Source organism: Taeniopygia guttata, chromosome 7, assembly GCF_048771995.1.
Source record: "Taeniopygia guttata chromosome 7, bTaeGut7.mat, whole genome shotgun sequence".
Classification (NCBI taxonomy): domain Eukaryota; kingdom Metazoa; phylum Chordata; class Aves; order Passeriformes; family Estrildidae; genus Taeniopygia; species Taeniopygia guttata.
The window spans coordinates 28,675,327-28,702,199 of NC_133032.1; the positions used below are offsets into that span (position 1 = coordinate 28,675,327).

General features: G+C 38.7%; 1 protein-coding gene across 16 annotated transcripts in view; it reads left to right on the forward strand.

Moving 5' to 3' along the window:
* Positions 1-26,873, forward strand: part of PCNT (pericentrin) — a 70,094-nt gene that overhangs the window by 18,295 nt on the left and 24,926 nt on the right. For 10 of the 16 annotated variants that reach the window (XM_041717345.2, XM_041717346.2, XM_072931633.1 and 7 more), the window contains 21 exons: positions 429-565; positions 1,128-1,239; positions 2,166-2,198; positions 3,821-4,085; positions 4,325-4,412; positions 4,955-5,171; positions 6,055-6,293; positions 7,192-7,658; positions 8,835-9,411; positions 10,047-10,280; positions 11,237-11,401; positions 13,070-13,216; positions 13,752-13,903; positions 15,197-15,411; positions 15,886-16,112; positions 17,360-17,522; positions 17,995-18,138; positions 22,211-22,440; positions 22,914-23,033; positions 23,615-23,635; positions 25,685-25,912. In XM_041717345.2, coding sequence (XP_041573279.1) covers positions 429-565; positions 1,128-1,239; positions 2,166-2,198; positions 3,821-4,085; positions 4,325-4,412; positions 4,955-5,171; positions 6,055-6,293; positions 7,192-7,658; positions 8,835-9,411; positions 10,047-10,280; positions 11,237-11,401; positions 13,070-13,216; positions 13,752-13,903; positions 15,197-15,411; positions 15,886-16,112; positions 17,360-17,522; positions 17,995-18,138; positions 22,211-22,440; positions 22,914-23,033; positions 23,615-23,635; positions 25,685-25,912 — 4,181 coding nt within the window. The remainder of the gene's footprint in view (positions 1-428; positions 566-1,127; positions 1,240-2,165; positions 2,199-3,820; positions 4,086-4,324; positions 4,413-4,954; positions 5,172-6,054; positions 6,294-7,191; positions 7,659-8,834; positions 9,412-10,046; positions 10,281-11,236; positions 11,402-13,069; positions 13,217-13,751; positions 13,904-15,196; positions 15,412-15,885; positions 16,113-17,359; positions 17,523-17,994; positions 18,139-22,210; positions 22,441-22,913; positions 23,034-23,614; positions 23,636-25,684; positions 25,913-26,873) is intronic. The other 6 variants (XM_030277918.4, XM_030277919.4, XM_030277917.4 and 3 more) reach the window with 5 other exon arrangements.

Below are 26,873 nucleotides of genomic sequence, written 5' to 3' on the forward strand. Positions count from 1 at the left end.
AAAACCTGAATAGCATTGTTGCATTTTGACTTCCACAGAGTATGAGATGTGAGATGAATATTAAAGGGAGGTGATGTTTTGCTTCCATCTGAAAACCTGTATTGACAGTTGCTGAGTTAATCAAAACTGTGATTAATATTAATAGAAGCTTTTTCTAACAAAAAACTGCATTTGGATTGTGGACAGTTAAGGCTTAATGGAACAAATGGTTGTCGGTTGGCTAAGTAACAGTGTGAGATGCAGAGAACTATGAAGCAGTGCATGGAAGTGTTTGTCTTGCAAATACTTTACTGCTCAAGCATGTCTGTGATTCCCTGAAAGCTAGTGCTTAAGCTAGAGACATGCATTGCTATTTGTGTTGCACAGAAGTTGTACAGGTTATTCATTAACTGGGATGAGGGAGTAACAGAACTAATTTTTGATTTTAGTGAAATGTATAGAATTGGAGAGGCAACACCAGATAGCCATCACAAAATTACAAGAACAGCTGCAGGCTGAACATCATCAAATCCTAGAAGACATAAAGATGAAAAGCCAAGAAAAAGAACAGAATCTTCAGAAGGAGGTAAATTACATTTCTTTAGTAGTTTAGAGTAGTTGATTCCTCTTTATGTAGCAAAACCTAGACCATGTAGATATCATTTGGATGACCTGTTTGTATTTAGGGATGTTACTGAAAAAGCAAAATGCATAATGCAGATAAATAGTCTGGGAGTATCCACAGGAGTTCAAAACCTTTGGAATGCAGTTGCCTTTGTGCCATTTGGTGTCATCTCTTCATCCATATTTATATTCCTAATTTTATGGTTCTCACATTTTGGTTTTTTTTCTGGCTAATGCCTTATTTTTTTGCCAGTGAAGATACTTAGGGCATGAGGAGCAAATTCTTCCCTCTCAGAGGAGTGGGTGTAACAGTTAAGAGATGCTGCTACTTGGTAGCTCTGATACTGTCAGGAGCTGGGAGTGGTGTTGTCACTGTTTCCACCTCGATCTGACAGAAGTGTCTCTTGCGAAATAAGCCCTGAGAACAAAATTGTTTAACAAGTTGTGGTGGGGTGTTTGGGGTTTTTTTTGTTTGTTTTTTTAGGGTTTTTTTTGTCTGTTTTAACATGTTTTTTTTTTTGTAGCTGGACCAGCTTCAGGTCAAGCATGAGCAACTCAAGGTTCAGTCACAAGAAGAAATCAGGCAGCTTTGGTCTCAGCTTGACAGTACCCGAGCAAATCGACAAGAGCTAAGTGGTATGTTCATAACTGGCACATTTTATTTTTTCCTCTTCATCATACAGAAGTATGCATTATTGGCACAAAATGCTTTTAGCTGAGTACCAGAAACACACAGGAAGGCCACAGTGTCAGTGGATTGTAGCCCAATGGTTTGTCTCTAGGTTGAGGTGAGTTAGTGTCAGATGACAGGTTCGGCAGTGTCAAAAAGCAAGATGTGACTGTGGGGAAAAACTAACTCCTGTGCTTTTCCTTTCCCTTCCCACTCCATTCCTGCACACTATAAAAATATTTTGTGAAAACAAAAGGTTTTTCATTGAAATGTCAAATTAAGTATAATGTAATTAAAAACTGGAGAAAATGCTGGTCAGTGCAATAATATATTCGTGTTTGTATTTCTGTTTCAAGACCCAGGTGTATTAAATAAAACAGCCAGTTTTGCAGTGTAGTGGTTTGAGATGTCATACACTTTTGAAATAAAATACAACATGTCTTAGATATGTGTGCACAGACGTGTATAACACACTGAAGAATTTCTGGGGGAAAAGAAAACCTAGAGACCATGACTCTGCCAGTGTTCTTGTGTTGAGGCTCTAACCTGAGGTTCTTGAGTTCTGCTGGGATAGTTAGAACAGAACGCACATGTAACATACTTCAAATGCTATTTCAGATATTCTGGATAATATAACTTCAGGTAGCTTTTGAATTGTATTAGGGCTTTGGTTTGGTCATATACTCTAAATAAGTAATTTTTTATATTAGACAGACTTTACCTTGACTGTTTCATCTTTTTGTTTTAATATTACAGAATTATAGTGCATAGCACTTGATAGTATTTGCTGGAGTTTGTCTCTGTAGCCCTAATTTCACATGTCTTTCTATGTTTCCAATCATTCACTATCCCATTCTTTGGAGCCTTTTCTGTTTCCTCATCTTTCTTGAAGGTGGTGAGACCAGAATGCAGACCCATGGTCCAGGTGAGGATCTCTTTTGGTGTGTGAGATCTTAAAGGTGGTGTGTTTTACTCTGCTGTTCTTCATTTGAGTTCTGATTTGGCCATGCATTTGGTTGATGGTAGAATTCAAACCATAGCAGCTGCATGACGGGATTGCTGCTCTGGTGCAAGAATGACATGCCAGTTCAAAACAATGAAATGCTTTTTTGGGGTAATTTTGTGCTAGTAGACTTTGCTGGTTAGGCAAAACCTACCCACGTCAGATTGGACTTGTCTTGCCTATCATATTGGTGGTGTTACTTGTCCATTCTTATCACTTGATTCCTCTGGTCCCCGTGCCTGGCAGCTTCTCCCTTAGGAAGCAGGCTTGAACCATGGATTTACCATACATAATTATGGAATCATGGAGTGGTTTGGGTTTGAAGGGACCCTAAAGCTCATCTGCTTCCAACCCCTGCCATGGGCAGGGACACCTTCCACTATCTAAGCCCCATCCAACCTGGCCTTGAACACTTATTTCTTCTCTTACTCTTTCTGTTTGCATTTTCATTGTGAGCAGCTTTTCATGCCACGAGTGCATTTTCTGGTTTGCTACATAAAACCTGATTGTGACAATCAGTTGTGTTGCTCCTGGATGGCATCCTCTGTTTCCATCAATGTTTCCTAAATTTCACTCATGTAACATATGCAACTGCTTTTCTCCAGGCAAGTTGTTTCTTTTTAAGGAACTTCTCCAAGTTCCTCCTTCTTGCAATTTATTTCCCTCTTCATTTGATTCTTTGGGGATTTAACTAACTTGGATTATTTGGAAACTTGAGCTATTGGGAAAGCTTATGTGTCTTGAGATTTTTTTTTCCCCTTTTTACCTACCTTTTAACTTACCTAAATGTTACTGCTGCTTTAATACAGAAGGTGGGGAAGATAGCTCTCAGAGGGCTAGTGAAAAGGGTGCAGTGCTGGCCATTGTTCTCACTCAGGAGGGCAGCTTGCTGAACCAGCCTTGGTAGCTCCTTTTTATTGCATTCCTGTTTTATTGGTTGATTCTTTTAATTCAGTCAGTTTGGCCTCTGAGCACACGATTGGTAGCAAACCATCATTAAAGTAATCCAGAATTGATTTTATTTTCCTTCCTGTGATTTTTGGTTTTTTGCACAGTTTATGTCAATTTGATTTTGTTCGGATAGTTTTACCTGGAGCAGATTAAATGTTCTTGAATAATTTATTGCTTCTGAGTGCTACAACAGCAAGGAGGTGTGAAGATTAAGCAATAGTGCAGGACTTTGCTTGTTACCAGCTTAGTCCTGGACTGCAAGAAAATGAGAAGAGCTAACTGTGCTGGTGATTTTGATTCTTAGCATGAGGGTGGTTTCTCTGAGTGCAGTGTAACTGACAATGTCTTCTAAGGAAGGAATTTTTGCCTGTCAGAAGTTCATTTTTCCTATCTCACTGCTATTTCCCATAAATGATTCTTACCTACACCTGTGATCTCTGACTTTTGTGACTCCCATTGAGAAGGGAATGGCTTGTGGTGGGACAATGCAATTCCTAAACCACTAACACTTGGCAACAAAATCTGATTTTTGCAGAATGACATCCTAATTATATGTATTCTTAGTACTTTTGTTGGTTTTGCCTCTGTTCCAGAGCTAAAAGAGCAACTCCAGGCTCGAGCATCACGGGTGGAAGAAATAGAGTGTTTAAAACAGGAGTTTGAACAGCAGTGTCAGCAGAGAAACAGGGAGCACAAAGCTGAATTGGAACAACTGAGACTTTTTTTTGAAAACAAGTTAATTGTTGCTGAAGAAAACTACAAAAAAGAATTGACTTTGTTGCATCAGAGACCGCAAGAGCTGACGGACTGTTCGCTGCCAGAGTTGGAAATGAGTCAAGATCAAGCAGGAGACATCAGGTGATCTGTTCTTTTTCCTTTCATTTTGTGACAGCATGCTTCCATTTTATTGCTCTTTAGCATAAAAGATAATGTTAGCATCTAAACCTATTGGCATTGAGCATTAGGTCATGGCCCAGTCCCGAGCAGCTGTTACAGTTGCTCTTTGCGTACTTTCAGTACTATACCACAAGTCATCAAGTAAAATTAACTTGATTCATGACATATCAAAGTCTTAAACTTTAAAACCCTTTTCTCAGTTCTTCTGTCACACTTTTTGAAGAGACTGCTGAGAAAGAGAGAAGTGTTGCACTTGGTCAGCTAGATCAACAGCTTGAACAACAACAGGTAGGATTTTTGATACGTTACAAGTTGTACTGTTCTTTACACGACCTGTTTGAAAATTGATGTCTGATTCCTAGTTCTTACAAAGAGTAAATTAATTTCAGATGTTTTGTAGGGCTTAATTAGTTCTGACAAGCTTTATAAATTATCAACTTTCAATAGCTATCAGCCTCAGAGAGGCTGTAGAGAGGAGCAGCTGAAACAGTGCTCTGTAATTTTATGTGCTGGTTGGGTTATCCTGTGCTGGGTAAGGAACTTACCAGTTCTACACCAGTGCAGAATTCATGGTATTTCTCTTTTCTATAGCTCTGGTAGTAATTGTGCCTGTCCTTGTTCTCTTCAAGCCAAGATGCTAATTGACCCCTCTTAAATTTATGCCTCTGTTTTCGTGCACCTTGCTGTAACTGAAGATCTCAACATTTTTGCTCAACTTGTTTCAAGTTGACTAAGTGTTTGCAAATGGAATTTTCCTTTCTCTCATTGGAAGATTCTCACCATGGTTTCTTAGAAGCTAAAGATCTCTTACTAACCCTTTATTTCTGTAGGAAGAACTTGCCTGTTTGCAGCTACAACTTGCAGAACAACACAGGCATGAATTGGATTCCTTGAGATCCTCCCTTGCACTTCAGTATAAAGAGGACCTGATGAAAATGAAGATGCATCTGTCAGACAAATATGCAGCAGAAACTGAGGCCTTGAAAAGAAAGCATGGTTTAGAACTTGAGCAGCTCCATGCCCAACTTTCAGAAGAACAGTCTAAAGGTAGGATGGTCCGACAGACTGGGAAGGGAAACAGTAAGCTGCTTGTGTGGCTTATATTTTTCTTTAAATAGGCTTATCTGAGGAAGTTTTCAACTTACTAGTTTACCCTAAACTATGGGGAACATTTAACAGACGTTAATCTCTTTCATCAAGCAATAATGGGCATGTTGAGTTGCACTTCTGAAGATATGGTGACTTGAAGTTGTTTATTCTGTAGTAAAAACTACTAGAACTGCAGAGCAGTTTCTAATAGGAGTTGATCAGGTTTCCATTTTTGATGTCTAGAAGGGCACTGTCATAGAAAAATTTGGACTAACTACATATCTGAGTTAGCTAATTTAACACACATGGTTATAATTGTATTCCACTGTATGTTGGTTAAAAGGATTAGTAGAGCTTTTTTAATTTGCAGTTATATTTCTTATCTTGAATTATTTACTTTTAATACTAGAGAGGATATCAAAACTGCTTAAATTGGAATGCTTAGAGATTGGTCCCAACTGACTTTTGGGGAAATGCCTTGTGTAAATATGATGTGCAAAAGAGGAGATAAAACTTCCATAAATCTGCCATTACATTGCCCGGAAAGAAAGTCTGCTCATCTGGCTGTTGCAGATAAGGAGGGAGGTCCTGCCACAGGTTTTATGATTATTCTGTGTGTGTTTATAGTGATAAATTCCCAAGATGGTGATAAAATGGAACAGAGTATAAAATCATGCAGCTAAGGGATTCTCCTTGTCCTGTAGTTAGCATGGCTACTGATAAATAGCGCAGCTGACAACATTCAGCTTTATTTCTATGCATCAATAGGAGCTGTTAAATTCCAGAATGCCATTTTATTGTCTGGCTTGGATTTTTTTCTGTTTTCTTTTTTTCTTTCCAGAAATCACGAAACTGCATCTCCAGAGTGTTCAAAATGTAGCACGTCAGGTTGAGGTGGAGGTGGCTGAGCGAGTATCTGTGTTGGAGGAAGAGCACAAAGCCAAGCTTGCTCTCTCCAGCTCTGAGAAACAGCATATTGCAGAACTCTCAGAGGAAATAAGGCATTTAAAGGAAGAGCTTATAAAACAAAAAGATTTTTCTGAGCAAAATGAAAAGCATCTGAAAGAAGAAATGGAGAAGGTAATTTGTACTACAGAGCTGCTTTGTGTAGAGTTGGGCAAGTTCCAGCCTGGTGGGAAGGCCAAGGGAGGGAGAGGCAGCACTTGAATTTAAAAGTCCCTGGTTTGGGGATAGCAGCTAAAGCTTTAAATGGACTTGCCTGGATAGACACAAATGTTGGAATACACTTCTGTTTTGGTGTAACTCTTGTACCTCAAAGTCTTAGAGCTGAGACAGTCATACATGGTACTGTCATTCTTACATGTTAAATCAGCCACTCTTACATGTTAAATCAGTTGTTCCAGCTGAGGATAAATTTAGAATAAATGTTAATTCGTTGCTCAAATTGTTGCATATTTGAATGCTTATGAGAATTAGATGGGTGAAGCTCTTATTTATCAAGTTCTCCTTTCCACCCTTTTTAAAGAGCCATGGATGTGTGTATCCTCTTGCAGGCTTAGAAACTGATGGAGAAAACCAGAGACAGTCTTTTTTTTTTTTTGCCTTTTGTCGTGGAGCAATCATTTGCTGCTTCGGCTTCTCTTTTTGTGCTACATGCTTTTATATGGCTCTTAAAAGGTATTTTAATTCATGCCTAAGATGCCCATAGCTGTATAAGTTGAACTCCTGAAAAGATGTGACCTCAAGAGAAATCAACATGGAGTACCATATTAATTCTAGAATTCTGCCTTAATTTTTTCTTATCTTCACAACCCAAATTAATTCTAAATAATGCATTGAATTTAATGCATGTCAGTTTATAAATTGTCATTTCAGCCTTTCTTTCATTAGGAAGGGTTACTTCACTACAAGAATTTAATCTTTTCATGACCTTCAATGCCTGAGAGTCTTCATTTCACGCATTTCAGTTTGGTTTTGGTAGTTTATTATTTTTTCTTTTAAATAATTGTCTTCACAGGTAAAATATAAAATTGCTGAGGATCACAAAAAGGAATTAAGAGAAGAAGTCCAGAAAATAGAGAATATGTACAAAGAAAAAGAGAAGAAATGGCAATGTGAAAGTGAGGCCCAGAGAATCCTAGCAGAAGAGAAGTTATCACTATTGCGTATAGAACTGCAAACCAGAGCAGAATCTGAGAAGCAGAACTTACAAAAACACTTTGAACTCCGTGAAGCTGAAATGATTCAACTTCAAGATCACCAAGCTGCCAAAATTCTGGACCTGGAGAAGCTGGTGAAGGAGCAGCAAAACAACTTGCAGCAGCTGGAGGACAGCCTTGCAGGTGCCCAGGCTGTGCAGAAAGCTCAGCAGCAATATGAAGCTGACCTGGAGGCAGCCAAAGCCCTCATGGCAAAAGAAATGGAAAAGACCACACTCTGCCTGCAAGAAGAATGTGCCCTGAAACTCCTGGAAGCACAAAACAAGTAAGTTTCCCATAGAAGTTCACTCATTGTTAGAGTTGCTTTGTCTTATTTTAGACTTAATGAGTGTTAGTGTAAGGTAGTCACTTGATGGCACTATGTGACTTACATATGTAAAGCTTGCTGTCCCAGGGAACAGCAGTGCTGTCTCCTGTGATCTGCTGTAGATTTTTCCTTTGTGTAAAGGCATTTCATCTAGTCTAGCAAATAAAATGTAGTCAGGTTTTGCCTGCACGTCTGGAAATCGTACACCAGCCTTCAAGGAGAAGTGTGATAGGATGTATAAGTGGAAAAAAAATCTCTAAATGTTTTTAAACAATTGGAATGAATGCAAACAAGCTTTTCCTGGTGAACAAAGCTTGTGCTAAACATTGAATGCTGAGGTTGATGGGGTCCCCCTTTGGCATTCTTTAGTTCTGGTTAGAGGCCTGGAACTACTGTTTTTCTTTCCCTTCCTACACCTGTTGTTTCACGTGAATTAAGGGAAGTAAACAACCACTTTGTTGGTATTTGCATTCATTGCTTCAAATTCATTCTTCCTTCCTTCCCCAAAAATATGTTCACAGAACAAGACTGGAGAAACAATGACTGTAAGAAAGCACTGAAACTAGCAACTTAACTTTTAGATAACTGGGGTTTTTTTTAGTTATTGGTGTCTGCATGCAAAAATACTGTAGTTACTGATTGCAGTAAAGGGCAGTACTTCAGATACTAAATCTTCTGCATCAGCTGGGTTTGGAGGAGTCCCCAAGTGTTCCGCATACACCTCCACAGTGGTTTTATGCCTGTCTTTACCAGATGATTTTAGAGGTCTTTGTTATGACAGTTCATTTATTTGCAGACAACACATGTGAGATGTAGCAATGTATACACCACGAGATACTGTCATGGCAGTATTTCTCAAATACATTTCTCTGTATTCGTAAGTTAATAGGGGTGTCAGTTTCTCTAGTAATAACCAGAGACTTCCAAGTGACATTACAGAAACCTTTATGTGGATATGAAATCATCATTGTGGCTTGCTTTGAATTTAGTTCTGTATTTGAAGCATCAAGTAAAACTTGTAGAGACCAAGTGAGGTCTGTTTATTTTCCTTGGATTATTATTTATTAGCTCAATTATTTTTTTAAAAGTGAGTTTTTTGACAATAGTATCTTAATTTTCTTGGAAATAATACAGGTTTATGGAGGAGCACCAAGCAATGACTCAGAAATTCACAACTGAGCAAGAGATTCTTCTCCAAAAGCTGAAAAAGAAACATATGGATGAGCTGGAACTCCAAAGTCAGCAGTTAGAGGAGAAGCATAGGCAGCAGATTTTGTCTCTGACAGCTGATTTTCAGGCAAAACACCAAGCTGAAATTGAGACACTTAAATCTACACTGGAAAGTAAACAACAGATTCAGCTTGAAAGATGTGTTGCTGAACTACAGACAAAGCATCAGGCCCAAATTGATGAGCTGGAGGTTAAACACTTATCAAATCTGGATTCCTTGGAGTCTTCCTACCTATCTGAAATTCAGACTATAAGAGATGAGCACAGTCAGGCTCTGGAGAAGCTACAGCTGCAGCACAGGGAGCAGCTCCAAGAGCAAGATAAAATCCGTCAGGCACAACTGCTTCAGGAGATTGAGATGCTGAAATTGAAGCATGCTGAAGAACTTCAGCTTTCCCAGAATAATTTGAAAATTGAGCTAGCTACTGTTAATCTGGAAAATCTTAAAACCATGGCTCTTGAAGCAGAAGAAGCTCATAAGGTGGGTCAGAAAGAAAAGCTGGCATAGGAGGTGAAATTTCATGACACATTGTGTGGAATCACCTTTTCCTTTGTTCTCAGGGGGTGTTTTCACAACCTCTTTGTGCCAGCACTGACACATTGTGTGTGGCCATATTATGAGCTGAAGCAGAAGACTCTAGATGAAAATTAAATCCAACTGTTGCTTCCTGCCCCAAATGCTCAGTGTGATGAGTTTTCTGTATCATTTGTGGAAAAGGCACAAATGAGTTATATCTTCTAATGTGCTTAAGATTGGAGGGTCTCCCTTTTGTGGCTCAGTCCCCCTCTCCTTGGCAGAGCTATTGTGTAATTCTTCATAAAGTGATTAGACCAAAGTAAATACAATTCTGGAGGTTAAGCCACATCTCTAGGAATCTAAAGATCCTTCCAAATAAGTAAGGATTTACAAAACTTTTACTAGATAAGAAAAACAAACCCATTAAAATGTTTTAGAGAGTATTTATATATATATGTATGCTCATCCTTCATGAAACAATATTGTTCCTTCTGATTTTAAAAGCTTTGATAGAGCAGGACATGTGCTTGACAAATGGGTTGCAAAGATAATTGTACTTATTTTTTTCCCTCCCCTTTTTAAATTTACTGCTTATGCAGGATGAGCTGAACACAGCTCTTCAAAATCAGAGGCAGTTGCTGGAAGAAGAGAAACGTCTGGCTCTGGATCTGTTACGTGAGGAAGTGTTGCAGATGGAGGAGAAGCACAGGAAAGCGCTCCAAGAGCTTCGGGATCTTCATGAGGCAGATATTAGGAAACATAAGGAAGAGTACTCCAGGGAGTTGGAAGAACAACTGGGGAAACTAAAAGCAGAGCATGAATGTGAGCAAGAGGTCAGAATGCTGCTAATACCTAAACCCAGAACAATCCATGTTTATCATAAAGTAAATTCAGTTTTATTAAGCTTAGAAATAAGGTTCTACACCTAGATGGTTTTGGAATTTTTTTAAATAGTGCGAACAGTAAGAGGACATAATCTGACTTCTGCAGATGCAAGCAGCCACTACTGTTAAATATTACTTATATAGTAGGAACAGTCACAAACAAAATGAGCTTTATCCAGCTATAGCCACAGAACACATTAAGTTAAAATATTTCTAGCTTTTGCTTTTTTCACTTACTAAATTGAAAATTTGATAATGTTCCAATTAACTCTTAAATCACTTTTAGAAGCAGAGATTGCCTGGAGAGGAAGTTTCATTAGTTTCCTGGGAGGTTCTAATGGCAATTCAGTCTTCAAGCACATTATCCCAGAAACAGGATTTGTCTATTTTCATGTCTACAGTGACTCTTCTTAGTGAGAATAGTAGGGAAAAAGCCCTAGATGACCAAAAATCTCTCAAACCTTTCACTATTGTATCCCAGGATAATTGTTTTAAATAGAGATGTATAATGCTTGCTCCCATTGAGCAAGGGAAATCACATCTGACAAAATATGCTCTCCCTATGTTTCTCTCCCCCTCTTTCCTCTTTATTTTTTTTTTTAATTTCTTTTAGCAAAGTGTTGGAAAGAGTAAATCAGGAATACTTTGTTAGTCTGACCTGATGGTCTCATGAATACAAGAGTACAGGAGATACTTGATACCTAATGTCTGGTTGCTTATCTATTTTTATCAACCTGCTTTTTTCTATACTCAGCATGATGATAGACAGCAGCCCTGTATGACCTTGAGGATTGTGGATGTACTCTTCAGAATTTGGTTTAGCTTGATGGGTTTGGTTTGGTTTCATATTTTCCTTAATTCTAACACAGTGGCTAAAATATTTTATATTCCTTCCTTGTCTGCAGCTGTATGCTTCTGCATCAGCTTCTGAAGTAAAATCTGTGAGAGCAGCTCTTCTGGCTCAATTTGAGGAGGTAAAATTGAAGCAGCAGCTTCAGTTCCAGGAGGAGATTGAGCTGTTGAAGTGTCAGTCAGAGGTGCTGCTGGAACAGCAAATTTCACAGCTGAAGGTAGGCCCTGGTGAAAATGCTCTTCTGCGTAAGCACTTGGGAGTTTTTTTTGCTGAGAAAGAGAAATTGATGTAAGATTTTTGTTCTTCAGCCTCTAAAATGGCGCTCTGAGTGAGATCTCTCCTATGCTTCACAATGTTAGAGCTAGAAAAACATTGGAAATAAAGCAGTGTTCTGTGAGCAATTGTCTTTACCACAGGGTTGTCTTAAAGTCCTGAACTGGATATGGAATGTCCTTCAGCCAAAACCAAAACAATCAGTGGAACATGCACTAAGCAGCATTCCTTGTGTACGTGTTCAGTTTGTCATTTGAGACTTTTTCTTGTTAGTGTCTGCAGAGACTGTGCTCTTGGCCTATCATCCCACATCTACTGCACATACTGTGGCTATGTGGCAAAATATTCATTATTATCTAGGCTTTTACCAAGCGTGTGATGGCAGTGAACTCTTTGTCTATGAGATACTTTGTTGTTACTCTTGTTATTAACCTCTGCTTTCATTGATTCACCAGAAAAAACAAAATTATAAGCATTTTCAAGATGTTTACTGCCTCTGGCCCTCTGTGTAGTCCTGATCACTGGCCTCTCTCTGGCTGCTGCAGCTGGCTTTTGAAACAGAGGGCACAAGTGTGTCCTGAAAAGCTGCTGCAGGTATATTTGGCACTGCTGTCCTCAGCTGAACCCCAGCATTCAGCCCGCAGAAGCTGGGGCTGGACTGAGGGTTATGCAGAAACTCCAGAAGTGATCCCTGCTTTTTTCTCTTATGCTGCTTTAATTAGCATTTGTGACACCAGAAACTCCACTTTGTGTTGAAACTTTTCCAGGGCTAAATCTTCTGCTGGTGCAGCTGTCTATGGATTCAGCTGGGTTTTTTGCCTCCTGTACTTGCTAACCAGTGTTTTGTCCCAGAAGAGACTGGCTGGATCTCTTTGCAGTGTCAGACTGAGGTGTATTGTGGGCTGATACAGGTTTTTACAGCAAGCCTTTCCCTCCCCACTTCCTTGTGTTGATTATGCAGCTCTCTTCATGCCAGCCTGTTCCCTTGGTTCCTTCCCTCTGCCTCCCTTAGCAGATTTGAGGTATTCAGAATTGCTGTCTGTGCTCTGACTCTCTAAGTGCTTCTGAGAAGAACAAGCAGGCTGCTTCAGAGATTTTTTCCACAAACGCCATGTTCTAGGAAAGTCATCCTATCCCTTTGTGTCACCCCACTTTTACCTTCCTAACTGCTAGAGCATGGGGCAAAGACTGGCTCAGTCTTCTGCACAGGATCCATGTCAGCTCAGGTGACTGCAGGTCTTCTGCTCTTCTGAAGTCTTATTTCTTGCCATGGGGAAAAATTGTTATCTTGACTTCCAATGTAAAAAACAGGTGTAGTTTATTGGTGTTCATAGATAAAATTGTACCTCATCCATGCTGTGTACAGAGGGACAGTCACCACCCTGGTTCTGCTGGCCACACTATTTGTGATTTTGATCACAGTTTCAGTATAATTTTGTTGTTAGGAGGTGTTGATGTGTGTGTCACTGCTTGTTATTCTGAGAGGCAAAATGTGTGCTTCTAAAGAATACAGAAAAAATACAGGGATGTTTGAGGTTTTTTGGGAGGATGGTGGTGATGTTTGGGCATCTTTTCTTCTCTCAGTAAATCCAAGTGTATGTGATTTATGCAGGATGAATTTGAAGCTGAAAAAAAGGCATCACTGCATGACAAGGAGCAGATGTTGATTCAGGAGAGGGAGAAGGTGCAGGCTGCTCACCAAAAGGAACAAGAAATGTTATCAGCCCAGCTGCAGGAAAGAGCAGCAATAATTAACCAGGTGTGGAGAAAATATTTTAAACCTAGATTTTAAATGTGCTTTTGGGGGTTGTATTTTAGCACAGGCCTCTCTGCTTCAATATGTATATAGAGAGACTACAGGTATAATTCTTGTGTTATGTTATACTAGGGGGAAACAGAGTAACACTAAGAATTTCCTGCCTGGGAATGCCTTACTCTTCCCAGCTCTTCTTGTAGGACTTGATGAGGATTGAGAATGTTGGCATGGGAGCAGAATGATTTTCTGTGTTTGCAGTATTCTCCCAAGTGGATACTTTGACTTATTTGATAGCTTATTTGTGAAACAGAGTTTCTAACAAAATGTTAGTAATTTGTCTGGAAGTGGGGGTGGGCAGATACATACAAATATGTATTTTTATTTATAGGTAATCATATGTTTTAATCTGGTATAGATATCATCTGAAAAAATAAATATAAGAAGTAATTTTTCTAGAAACTCGTTTTCAGGTAGAGTTGGTAGAGCCAAGTTTAGGCAAAATAGTTGACTTTGTTTTGTTGTCACTGTACTTCCACAGCTGGAAGAGAAAGTGGCCTCTTTAAAGCATGAAATAGAGGAGACCAACTCTGAACTGGAGACACTCCTTCCGTGGCGGGGCCGGGAAAACCAAGAAGGAAGAAATTTGGTGGCCTTGCTGAGGTCTGATATTGAGCAGTCTAAAGAGGAAAGGTTTGTTACATAATGCTTAGTGCTTGGGGTTTTTCTATTTGCTTATTTTCTTACTTCTCTTAAAGAAATCAATAACTAGGCAAAACTAAGCCAGCTCAAAATAGAAGCGTTGGGGATGATATATTGCTTTTATTTGCAAATTATTCTGAGGTTTTTTTAAATTATCAACCTATTCTGACATTAAGAGCAAGTTGGGGTTTTTTCTTGCTCTTTTTCTTTTAGTGTGAAGAAGACTTTGGTGTTTTGGAGTTTCTGTTGTCTCTAATCTTGGAAAAATGTAAAAAAATGGAGAGAGGTTCTGTGACCAAGAGGCTTTCAGATGGAGTGGATTGGTTTGACATGTCATGAGGATGTGTGGATTAGAGAAGCTGTCATGTTGAATAAGCTTCTAAAATTCCCTCTCTCATCTTTCAGAAACTGGCTTAGTGTTAATTTTAAAACTAAAATATTTTCATGAATAGAAATAGAGCTTTTATTGTCAGGTCTGCTAGAACACCCTCTAGTTATTTTGATGTCAGTGATACTGTAGCAGTAGACTCCTTGCTCCTCCTACTGCAGTAGTGTCTTCCTTGCTGGTGCTTCCACGGGTATGGAAGGCTGAGATGCTTCCATGTGACTGTAGTGTGATCTACCTGTGGGGATGACAAAGGTGTTTTGCTGTGATGCCTCAGGTTTTAGCTTTTATATTTTTCAGATTCTGAGCTGCTTTAGTGTGTACTTTTCAGCTTCATATTAGGGGATGGTGAGCACTCTTCACAGAGTAGGGAGATAAAACAATTCCTTCCTCTAGCTGGGGGTCCAAGGACAAATGATCCAAATATCAGGCCCAAAAGCATAAACCATGTGGACTGAAGAGAGAAAAACAAGGATGGGACTTCATAACCTAAAGCTGTAATTGTACAATTAACTCCAATATGCAAATGAAGCAGAACTTATAGAAGTGAGAGACCCTGTGACCAGTTGTCCATTTTGTGACCATTTTGGTCCAGCTTGGGTGTAGCCCTGGCTGGGCTCTCTGCTGCCCAAGGTGGATCCATTGAGGCCTTTTAATAAATCCCTACTTTATTCTTTAACTCCATCCAGCCTCTGTTCTAGATCAGCCTTGACAAGGCATCAGCTGTGCCAGCTCTTCAAAAAGAGCTGTTTTCTGTGAGACATCTGAGTGATCTTCACTGATAACTGCCCAACCATGGCAGATACCCATTTTAGAGTGTCAGGTTTACAGTAGGTTCAAAGTTTCTTTCAAATCAAGTGAGGGCAATTTTTCAAATGTTCAACATGCTTTTGTTCTAGGGAAAAACTGCGTGAATCTTATCAGCATGTTTTGAAACTGCTTATGGAAGTGGTGAAGGCCACAGTAGTTATTGAGGACCTTATCTGTAGCAAGATTGGTCTTTGCCTTGATGACAGTCTGGCTTCTGGAGATTCTAAAGAAGCTCAGAGTATTATGGAAGAAATGGGATTCATGCAGTATTTCAAAGCCAAAGAAAACCATCACCTAGAAAAAGGTGAGTAGAAATCAGCAAACCTGGATGTAGTCAATTCATGTTCTTGAGAACTGCCTTTTCATATCCTTTTGTATGGATGAAGAAAAGAAAGAGAAAGGAAAAGAGAATGGGAAAAGAATCTCTTTTTGCAATGTTTGTGTCTTTCAAAGTTGGTCCACACTTAGGATATTGTCTATCATTGTTCTCTCCATTTATTTCTTTTAATAGTGCAATTACTAGAATGTTGTTAGAAAAGCTTGTATAGATTATAGGGCAGGAAATATGGACTTGGTGAATTCAGAGTTCCAGGTCCTGATGCATAGCATGAGATTGCCAAACCTTGTGAAAAACCCTCATGATTTTTCAACATTGAGTTGTTGATGGGTCCAAGTTTTCATCTTGTAGTGCATGTCCAGGACCATGGCACTGCCTGATGTCAGTCTTCTGGGTGACCAGTTTTGTGGCTAGCTGTCACTTTTCTGTGTTTTTAAATAGCTTCCTTGCTTTCAGTAGAGGAGCTGCTTGATGAAACTCTCACAGAACACAACCAGCTGTCTCCTGGGACTGACGAGGTGTCTGAGTTGAGCCAATACTTATGTGAAAGTGTTTTTGCAAAGCCAGAATTGGCGTGTGAAAGTGAAGAAACGATACTGAAAATTTGTCATCGTTTGCGCACTGCGGTGGAGAGACTTCTGGAGCTGGTTACAGAGTCAACTAAACAAGTAAAGCTTTTTAATCTCTGCAGAGTCAACCTGGTCTAGTGGAAGAAGTACCTGCTTACGGCAAGGGTTTGGAACTAGCTGGTCTTTAAAGGTCCCTTTCAAACCAAACCATTCCAGGATTTTGTGTATAACACTGAAAATGTGAAATCAGTTTTAAGGCTGTGTATTTAACATTTTAACAGATCCTTTGGGAAGGCAATAGATTGGTCACTTTAAGTAGAATTAAAATAGGATTTTAAATTCATTTGGTAACTTCAGGAGACCAGGAGTTTTTTTTTGAGGGGGTTTTATCACACTTCACACTGATGCCTTTTCAACACTGCTAAGTAGGTTCAGGAAAACTCAGTCCAGTGTCAAAATGTTTGGGGAAACGAACATCCTTGTAATTACATGCTGCTTTAGTTGTGACAAAAGGAGATGCACTCAGTATCATAAAAGAACTTGAGTAATTCCAGACTGAGTTTTGCAGTGTCTATACTGCACATCTGGGGTAGATGCACAAGCACTGTATACATCTGAGGATTTAATTTAGTGTGACAATAATTTATTTGTTGAGTAAGTCCCTAATTGAAAAGAAGATGGGAAGGGGAAAAACATGTCTGAAATTAATCTACTCATTGGGTATTTTGTGGAATCCAGAGATATGTGCCTGCCTGTGTGAAATGTATTTTCACCATCTTCAAAAATCCCTCCTAGGATGAAGTGCATAAGTCTCCTTTTAGGCAGTGGTGATGGTTCCACTGTGACATAGCTAATTTGTGGTTAAAACAGTTGCCCAAGCCATGGCAGATCTGGGTTCTAGGTGACCTTTATCAGTTGTGATCCAGCATATTTTCCTTATGGTGATGTTCCTTAGAAACCTGATGATACATGGACTTCACTGTCTATTAGAGGTCTCTGAATCTCTTGAAGAATTTGAATGTAAGGATGCTTTGAATTTCAAGTGGCTCAGGAAGTGTCAAGCTAAGCAGTTTAGCCAATAGGGAGTTATTTCTTTTTGTGTGCAGTGAAGAAACTTATGTTCCTAAGCAAGACTTGTGGCAAAAATAATGGTATGCAAGTAGAGGGATTCAACAAAGTGTCCAGAGGTTTCAGGCAAAGTCGGCTTAGTACAGAAATGAAACTTCAAAACTTGGTCCTTAATGCACGAATGTTACTAAAACTTGAGATTTTGTTGCAATGTCTGCAGTATTATTACCTTGCATGTGCATCTGAGGTCTGATGCTGGGGCAATTACTCACTTGCAGCTAGAGAAGATGCATGAAAACCACGCACAGTTCGAGGAAGAGTTCAGCCGCCGCAATCGGGAGACGGCACAGGTGGTGAGTCAGCACCAGGAGCTGATGGAGTGCCTCAGTGAGGAGAGTGAGGCCAAGAACCAGCTGGCACTAGAGCTTCACAAGGCAGAGGGTAAGAAACAAAGCCTGAGTGAGATTGCAGTGTCATTTACCCACAGCCTTTTCCTTCCAATATCTATGATGTGCTTTCCTGGATTTCTTGGGCTCTAAATCTAACATTTGATCTTACTTTCTGGAGATTCTGTTTCTTGAAACATCAGCCCTTAGCAGAGGATGTGTTGTAAGCTCATCCCAGGCATCAAAGCTTAATGATCCCCATTTGAATCCTACTGATTTGGAGACACTTTGTGATGTGTCAGCCTCGTAAAATCTTGATAATCTTAGAATACATTAACTGGTATGTTTTATTCCTCAAGATACTTCAAAAGCCTAGCCATAGTATAAACATAAATCATCTTTTACTTCTTCCTTTTTATGTCACCTTCCATTGCTTGGCAAAAATTGTTTACTCTTATTTTCACGCTATTTTTTCCCAATAAATGAGTTTGTCTATGGCTTTATTTGCATTCTGACTTGGCTTCCAGGCATTATTGAAGGTTATGTTGCAGAAAAAGCTGCATTAGAAGAGGCCTTAAACCTGAAAGAGGAATCTGAGCGTCGTCTTGTTGTGGAGTTGGAGAACATGAGGGAACGCTTCCAGGAGCTGACCCAGGAGCAGGCAATTCTTGGTGAGCAGAGGGTACAGCATTCTTAGCTCACAACAAAGTTGTCTCCAGTCAGGGCACTTTGCAATGTCCTTTTGTCATGGATCAGTTTGTCTTGATGACCTAATGAACAGCTCAGCCTGGTACACAGGTGAGAGTGTCTCCTGTAAAGGGAGAAAGCTCTCCAGATATGGATCAAGGTCATCAGGAGCTTTGTGGCACAGTAAAGATGAAATGCTTGAAGGTCAGCACTGTCTGTACTCCATACACATTTTTGATGGTCCAGAAGATGAAATGGATCACAATGCCCTATTCATCTTGTGCATGTGTCTGTGTTTTGATTTCTAGGAACACCTGTTTCTAATGTTGCACAGAAGGAAGGTTCAGGTTTGTAATGACAAGTGTGGATTTGTTTCTTGCTGTGTTGATGTAACGCTGAGTGAATAAATTGATAACTTTTTTTTTTTTTGAACAATGAGGAATAGTACTTAACAATTAGGCCCAACGCGTTACTGGGTTTAAAAGTATCTTGGCCAGAAAAAGCTATGACTTCCATGATGCAAAATTCAGACTATTCAATTCAGTAATGAATATTTGAAGTGAAAAATACGTTTTGCTGCCATTAGGCTTAAAGTGCGCTGTGCCATTGCCTTTGGTTTTGCCTGCTTCATTTTTTTGAGTGGATGGAGTGGGTTGCAAGCTGGGTGTGAACTTCTAGTGATACAAAGTCAGCTTCAAAATGAGTAAATTAAGGTAAAGAAGGGAAGGAAAATGAAAAATATTTGAGATGGCATGAAACTGTGAGCTAAAAAAAGTACAGCAAGAACTGAAGAACGTCTAAAGAAGATGAGAGAAAGGTAACTGAAAGGATTGGTAGGTCAGAAAAAAGGCAAGCAGAATTGTAGGGAAGGCTAGTAAAGAAATGAAAGAGGAAACCAGAAATAAGCAGGAAGGATCCATAGAGTTAGACACTAATTTTGGAAGTCAAGTCAAGTGGAAGTTAAATTTGTAGATGCCAAATTGAAAGAGAAGTTTTATTTTCCTCCTGAACTAAAGTTTGCCTGCTTAACTACTGAGTGGCTAATATTTAGATCAGATAAATTCATACTTGACATTATTATTTTGTGGTCTACTCAAAATATAATTCTCCTACTGTTTTTTAGATTAATCTTATTTACACACATGTATATATTCATAGATTCTTGCATATTCACTGTCTCTTGTTTCTGGATTTTCTTTTCCCCAGAGAGTGTGATTAAACTGATTAACCAAATCACTAAGGTGAATAAAAAGTTATGTAGGTAAATTCCTGTTAAGAGCCAAAAACCTGCACTGAGCTTTCTTACCCATTACTGTATCTTTACTCCTTCTGTCCATTCAAATCTCCCTCAAACACTATTTTTAATGTAACCTATTTTTGGTATCGACCTCACTGTCCTGAAATTTGCTGCTGCCCTCTGTAGAACCGAGTTGGTTATGGTATATTTTGGGATTGACATTCTCCCAGGAGCTGCAGCCCAGCTCTTGCCAGCCGCTCCTTAGAACTTGAACAGTTACTTTTGCTGCAAGGGCCAAGTCCTGAAATCCATCCCCTTTGCCTCACCCCAGCTATCACTAGTATTCTTCCTCAGGTTTGAAATTGTTTGTAGTATGTGGAAAACATGGTAAATATAAATCATATTGTTTGGAGCTGATTGACATGGGCTTATTCCTTGAAAAGCTGACGTCTCCTCCTGGTTTTCATGTGGAGTACTAATGTGAGTAGATTGGCCTTGCTAATTAAAACTCTTTTGGAATGGAGCTTGGCATTTGATAATGATCTGGGGAGTGGGAAGGTGTGTGCTGAGCCTCTCCTAAGGGGAATTGCATGTTGTGCAGTAGCATTAATAAAATAGGTTTGTCTCTACAAAGAAACAAATCTTTGAGCTGGTGATCTATTGGTGTGTTGCTTGCAATTCTATTTATAAACTTGGGGAACATGTGCTTTAAAAAAAAAAAAAATTGTCAGAAAGATTGAGCCTAGAAGTTGCCAAAATTTGACACCTGCTTTCTATGAAATACTGCTGATTCCAGGTAATATCTGCTTGCCTAATTATTTTTTTCAATTAATTTCCACTTCTGTCTGAGGAGGTGACTGTGACTGTGTAGGTCAGTGTTACCAAATCAGTATTTTGTTCCTCATAAAGCACTAGTGTTCCTCTGGAAGCTAAAAAATAAGCCATCAGCCATGTTTTTTAGGATATCAGAGGCAAAATTCTTGTGCTTATTTTTCCAAATACTTGTTCTTTTTTCTCAGAGTCAGTCTAAATCGATGACCTTCCTTTGGGTGCCCAAATATCTCCAACACTTGACCTTGCCCTCCTCTCTGCACCATGTATTAGTAAATACACTAGAGTGCTATTTTATTGACATTATTCCCATCTCTTGCTTGGCAAAAGATAATGTCATGCAGCTGTGGCTGGGATTGGCTGTCCTAATGGAATTCAGCTATTGTTGGTTTTTGTGGGTTTTTTCCCTGTTGCGTTACATGGTACACATATTATAAGATATGTATAATACAGCTCCAAGGGGATTGGAAAAGAAATTAGGGCATAGTCTTCATGCATGCTGCCAGAGCCTGAGTTACATCCACAACCAAATGAACTTGTGATTATGTAAAAATAAAATAAAAAGTAGGGAATGTGGCACAGTGACTGCATTGTGGTTATTACATAGGCTATAATTAGTGCTTGGAGTGAAATGTAGTTGGAGTGTAACTGTAATCCACAACAGGATTGCTGTGGAGCTCAAGAGCTCATGTAGTCCATCTTTTTGTCCCAAACTTTCCTTTTTTCTCTTTGTCTGGCTTTTTTTGATTTCCAGAGCCTATGAATTCACAGACTTTTCACATTGTTTTCCATTATCCTCACTGTGGTGACATTTTCCCCAATGTGTAGTGTCAATGTTGTTACATTATGCCAAGCCTGTCACACTTTTCTTTTTATACATTAACATAGAAATTTTCATGATTTTTTGCTTAGTATCAAGGGTCTAGAAATGTCATTAAATATCTCTGGATAATGAAGCCCTAGAAAAAATATTGTAGGTAGGCTGTGGTAGCAAAGATTTGTAAGAGCAGCTTGTAATGACATTAGGTCAGAAATCACATGCATTGTATTGTTTGTACTTCAAAAAGGGAATTGTCTGTTCTGGAAATTGGAGTGGATGATTTCTTAAGGTCCTTGTTGGATTACAGACTTAACTATAACCTGTGACCAAAAACATTTAAGGTGAATAATGGAACATTAGAAAAGTAAAATCATGAGCTCTTGCAGGACCTTACTTTGCTACAAAATAGACAGGCTTCTTTTCATGCTCGGGTTACTAACTATATTCACAATTAAAGTAGCTTTTCTCCAAGACTGTTCACAGTAAAGTCTTCAGTTTTGGTCTCCTAAGCAGTGTATTCAGTGCATCCAACTGATTGAAAATGTAGTTTGTAGCTGTAAATTAACTCTTGATAACTTAATAATTTCAGCTATGTACACTTCGCTTTTTGGTATTCCTTTTTCTGCATAGGGAAAATATGTGCCATCTTTCTTCCCTTTGTAACCTCAGAACTGGACTGATTTTCTGTGAGCATGGTTTTTCTCTGTGTTTTAATCCCCACTCAGGTTCAGAGAAATACAGTAACTTTGTTTTTTCATAGCAGCTGGCTTCAGGGTCAGGCTGGGTACTGGTGGCCACTGGAAAGATGGTCTGGGTGCTCACTCACCAGTATAGATGGCAGCAGCAGTATCCAGCATGGCACAAAGCAGGAGTAATAGAGAAACTAGCCCAACACCGCGTATTGGATGGCTAAGGAGGATCTTTGCATGAGAGTTTAGAGGAACTGACAGTTCTGTGTTGGATGGCTTGATTAAGGAGAGATTTGGGACAGAAGAGTGGCAAGGATTTAAGGCAGAGCAATGTAGGATATCTCTTACAGCCTGCCTCAAGAATAAATATTTTTCTTTGTTTTGATGCTGTCCAAAATACCCAAATTTAATCTCATCTGAAATATTTGACTTTTGTACTCTCCACTGACAGCTTTTATTATTTTTGTGTTCTTACTCAGGTCTACTCAAGGAAGTAGAATTTTTATCAAAGGAGAAACTTGAGCTTCAGTGTCAGGCAGAAAAGGACCATTCAAACTTACGCTCTCAGATGAAGGTGTTGGAGGTGGAACTGGAAGAGCAGCTGCAAAGTAACCAAGACCTGGCTACGAAGTTACTGGAGATTACTGAATTAAAACAGCAAATTGAAGTTCTTGAAAAGCAGCTTAAAAACCAGCGGCAGTTCATGGATGTAAGTAAGAGACCACATTTCTATGGGTTTGGAGGTGATAAATTCTCATCCTGGTTGGACACGTGAAGGTGGTTCCCAAAATGGGCTGGCTTCAGTTTTGGTTGAAATTAAGACCTTGGTGTTACAGTCTCATGGGAAAAAAAAAAAAAAAGTTAAATTTTCAATTCAGTTTTTGTAGTATTGCAGGGTAATTTTTAGTTTTAATAAAAATGAAATTGTTTTAATAAAAATTTAATTGTAGTTTATATGCATGTTGAAGTCAGAAAGGTGCTTTCTCTTTTTTATTTCCCTGTCACTGTAGATATTCTTTTAGGACTACAAGAAGGTAGTCTTGATTAATTGTTAATAATTAGGTAATTATTTTTTTAAGTTAACAGTTTCTTCACCATAAAAACAAACCCCAATTATTCTTGTACTCAGGATTGTAATGAAGTCTTTAAAAAGATTTTGTTTCTCTCTGGCTGGTTTTACAGGAACAAGCCATAGAAAGGGAACATGAACGCGATGATTTTCAGCAGGAAATTCAGAAATTGGAAGAACAGTTAAAACTGTCAGCAAAATCACAGACTTCAGGACAGTCCAGAGAGCATAGGGTGAGTAAAATCAGACTTGGTGGCTAATGGAGTTAGTATATTACAATTAAATACCAAAACTCTATGTTCTGGGGCATCTAGCTCTTGGGAGACTTTTTTTCCTCTGTTACCCAGAGAGCAGATTTTTCCCCAGCTGATTGAACTACATTTAGGCAACGAGGGTGCGCTTAGATTATTTATAATATTTGTTATGGAGATGGAAATGTTATGTTTTATTGATATAATGTATGTTATTTATATTATTTGTTATGGAAATCGAAAGAACTGTTGTATGTGCTTTGCAGTCAAGTTTGAGTCTGGTTTAAAGGACCCTCTGGGCCTGGTTTAAATGAACCAAGGAGGACAACAACACTACAGACACTCCACTCTGAAAAGTACCTCAGAGGAATGACTTCTAGGTTCTAAATGTGTTTATTTTTTCCACCTAAACAATTGCCTGCATGCCTCATTCTATTTAAGTTTATAAATGAGTCCTTGTTTACACAGTTTTGTTTGTTTGATGCTTGGCTTCAAAGATTAACTTTTGCTTTTTTTTCTTTTTGATTGTTTATTTTTTTTTCACATAAATGAACATTATACAGAACTATGAATTGATTCTACAGGTATGGAAAACAGCATGAATGTCTCTTAACTTTTCTTTCCTTTTCCTTTCAATCCCTTCTAGATACGCTTTAGCTTTTTTCCTCTTCTTGATATGTCAAGGTGTGACTTGGAGCTAAGAATACAGGTTTTAAGGTGGCAGAATTCTTGCAGGGGAATGAACAACTGCTTTCATTTTAATTTCCTCTACAGAAGTACTTAGCTCTCCTGGCTTATTGTTCAGAGGTGTTACAGGCAGTTATTCACTGAAACAGCCTTTTGGTGTTAAAGGAGAAATTGAGGTTTGGAGCCTGCAACAAAGATACTGGAATGGTGATGATAAAACTGGGCCTTTTGTTCCTGGTCTTGCTCTTATCAAAACTTGTAAAGTAGTTAAATTCATTTCCATCTATTTATGTGTAGTAATGGAATTGCATACTTCAGTATTAGAGTTGCACATCCATATCTCCAATATGAATGAATTTCCAGGGAATTAATTTTCCATGCTGAAAAAATAAATGCTGTAGCTTTGCAACCTCTCAGAAAGGATTAAAACTTATTTGGAGAAAAACACACAAGGATGGTAACTAAGCAAGTGACATTTGTGGGTAGGGTGAGGTATGCAGGCATTCTCTGCCAGGAAATGTCAGTATTTTTTCAGTTGTTTAATGCAGCTGTAACATCAGTAAGTGCTTAACTCACTCCAAATCAGCTCAAGTGAACTCCTGATTTCTGCCTGTAGCAGTTATAACAAGTTTCCCCCTCTGGTGTTTATTATGTACAAGGTATGTGTAAGTGGGATTATTTTGTGGAAAGAGTGCTGACTGGTTCTTGGCAGCTGCACTGTGAGAGTGAAGGTTATGTGGAAGCGTTTTCTTAGCTACAGGATTGCAGCACCAGCTTTCTAGCAATGTGTGTTAAAAACATGCTTTTTATGTCTGAAGTATCATAGTTTGGGAATTCTGATGCCAAAATCTTGTAGCATTAGAAAGATTAGACTTCTAGGAGATTTTTCTATACCCAAAAGCTCTACTGTAAGACCTGTGTTATGGTTAGCAGTAGTTAGTTGCTGATGAGATGAGACGGGAGTAAGATGCAGACACGTGCTTGTGCCTGTAAGCAACTTGAAAATGTAATGTTCATAACTTTTGGTTTTCTTAACCACCCTCCCTGTTTATTATTTGACTCATCAATTTGCTCAGGCACATTTTCCTGCTTTAGTAATATCTGCACAATACTTTGAAGATCTAAAAACCTATGTTAATGCAAAGAATTTTTATTTCATAATGTTGAAGTGGGATTTACATGAATTCAGACACTTTTTGATGAACAAAACATTTATTTTGTAAAATCCCATCTTCCTTGCTCATGGGTATTGACCAAATTACTTCACCATTCCCACCACTTTCCTGCCTGAGCTTGCTTTCACTATGCTAAATGACTTTTTCACACCCTGAGATAGTCTGTCACACCAAAGCTCCTAGCCTTGCCTTCACCTTGATTACTGGGATTAATGAATGACTGTTTTCCTGCAGCTAAAATTCAAAATTTCTATCCACTTCATATTTAAATGATTTTTGGAAAGCAATATACCTGTCCTGTGTTGGCTCCTGGGAGTCTCTCTGCATATTTATCCTTCAGTTCTTGGTATCTTCCTCTAAACTGGAATTCCTTGGAATATTGGAAGAGGGGATTCTGAGGTTACAGAAATAAATCCATTGCTATTATTAATAACTCATGTAATCTTGGTGAGTTTTTAATCTGATAGCCAAGTAACCCTGTCACCAAAACCCTCCTTTGAGAGTATACCTTCATCTAGTACTTTGAGAGTACTGCAGATGTTAAGAGAGTAATCAAACATGTACCTAAGAGCTGCTGCATTTGGAAAACAAGATTTCAGAAAGCTAACTTTTTCTTACTTTCTATGCATATTTAGTTTTATTTTCACCTGAGATTTTAGCACCACTTTGATCCGTAGTAAAACCTCCTTCAGTGTGAAATGACTCTTGCTTTCAACTGCAGGAAATCTGTTCATATTGCCTGAATATCTGTATACTGTGACTTCTGTGTAGGTAGAATCTTTGCAAGCAGAAATAAAAGAGAAGATGGATGATTACAATAAACTGTTACTAGAAAAGGAGCGAAAACACCAAGAAATTGCAGCTCGTGATAAAGAGATAGAAAATCTGGTGGCACAGATCCAAGAGCTGAAGCTCAGGGGTGCTGAGGTCTCAAAGACTGTACACAGCTTGGAACAACAGCTGCAGAAAATGAAGAAAGTGGAAACTGAACTGAAACAGGTAATTTTTAAATCCTTATTTAAATGGGGTTGCCATTACATGGCAGTGGCTTTTTGGGGGTTGTCAGTCGTGTTTGCAGCACTATGTGGTACTCAGCGGTGAGTTAAACTGGTGTATTAATGGCACATATCACAGCCACAGTTTTATATAATCTCTGGTTCTACAAACTCTTAAGTCCATTATAGACTTACATACTACTTGTAAGTAGTATGTACTTAGATATTATTTATAAGACCTAAGTACATCTCAAAGTCCTACTATGAAGGCTGCTTTTAACAGTTGTCATGTTTGCTGTTTCAGAGCTGCTCTTGAGCTTGTCTGCAAGTTTCTGAGAAGGTGGTGTTACTGAAAATCAAACACTGAGGGTTTTTAATAAGTACCTGTGTTATTAATCAAATTATCTTAATCTGTAGCCCTTCTTGCTCTGGGTCTGAAGCCACATCTGTTTGCCAGAGTCTAAAACTTCTAGCACTTTGTTACTACTACTGAGTTAATCACAGCCTAGAGTTAAGAATTACAGTCCATTTAGTAAAAGTTACCATACATCTGAGTAACTTTCCCTGCCATCTGAAACTAAATGTTCAGTGTCCTACCCTTGGATTGACCCAGCTCCTGAGAAGGACTGTGAGAAGGAAGATCAAAAACCTTTTTTTTTTTTCAATAAAATAAGCTATAGTAGCTTGGCAGATCACGGGTTGGACAAACTTAGTGCTGCTTTATCACATTCTGACTGAACTTGATGTATTTGTGAGTAGGTTTTGACCTACCCAGAACTCTTAATTTCTTAAACTGTGTCCATCTGTCAGATTTAGTTTGGCACATATATGGTATCATAACAAATTTTGAAATGGCTAGAAGAACAAGATGTTATATTCTTAAACATATAAAGTGTTGTGTAACTGAGAAAGTGTCATTTATCACTGAATGCTAAATTTTCTAAAGTTGTTAAACTTGAATTACA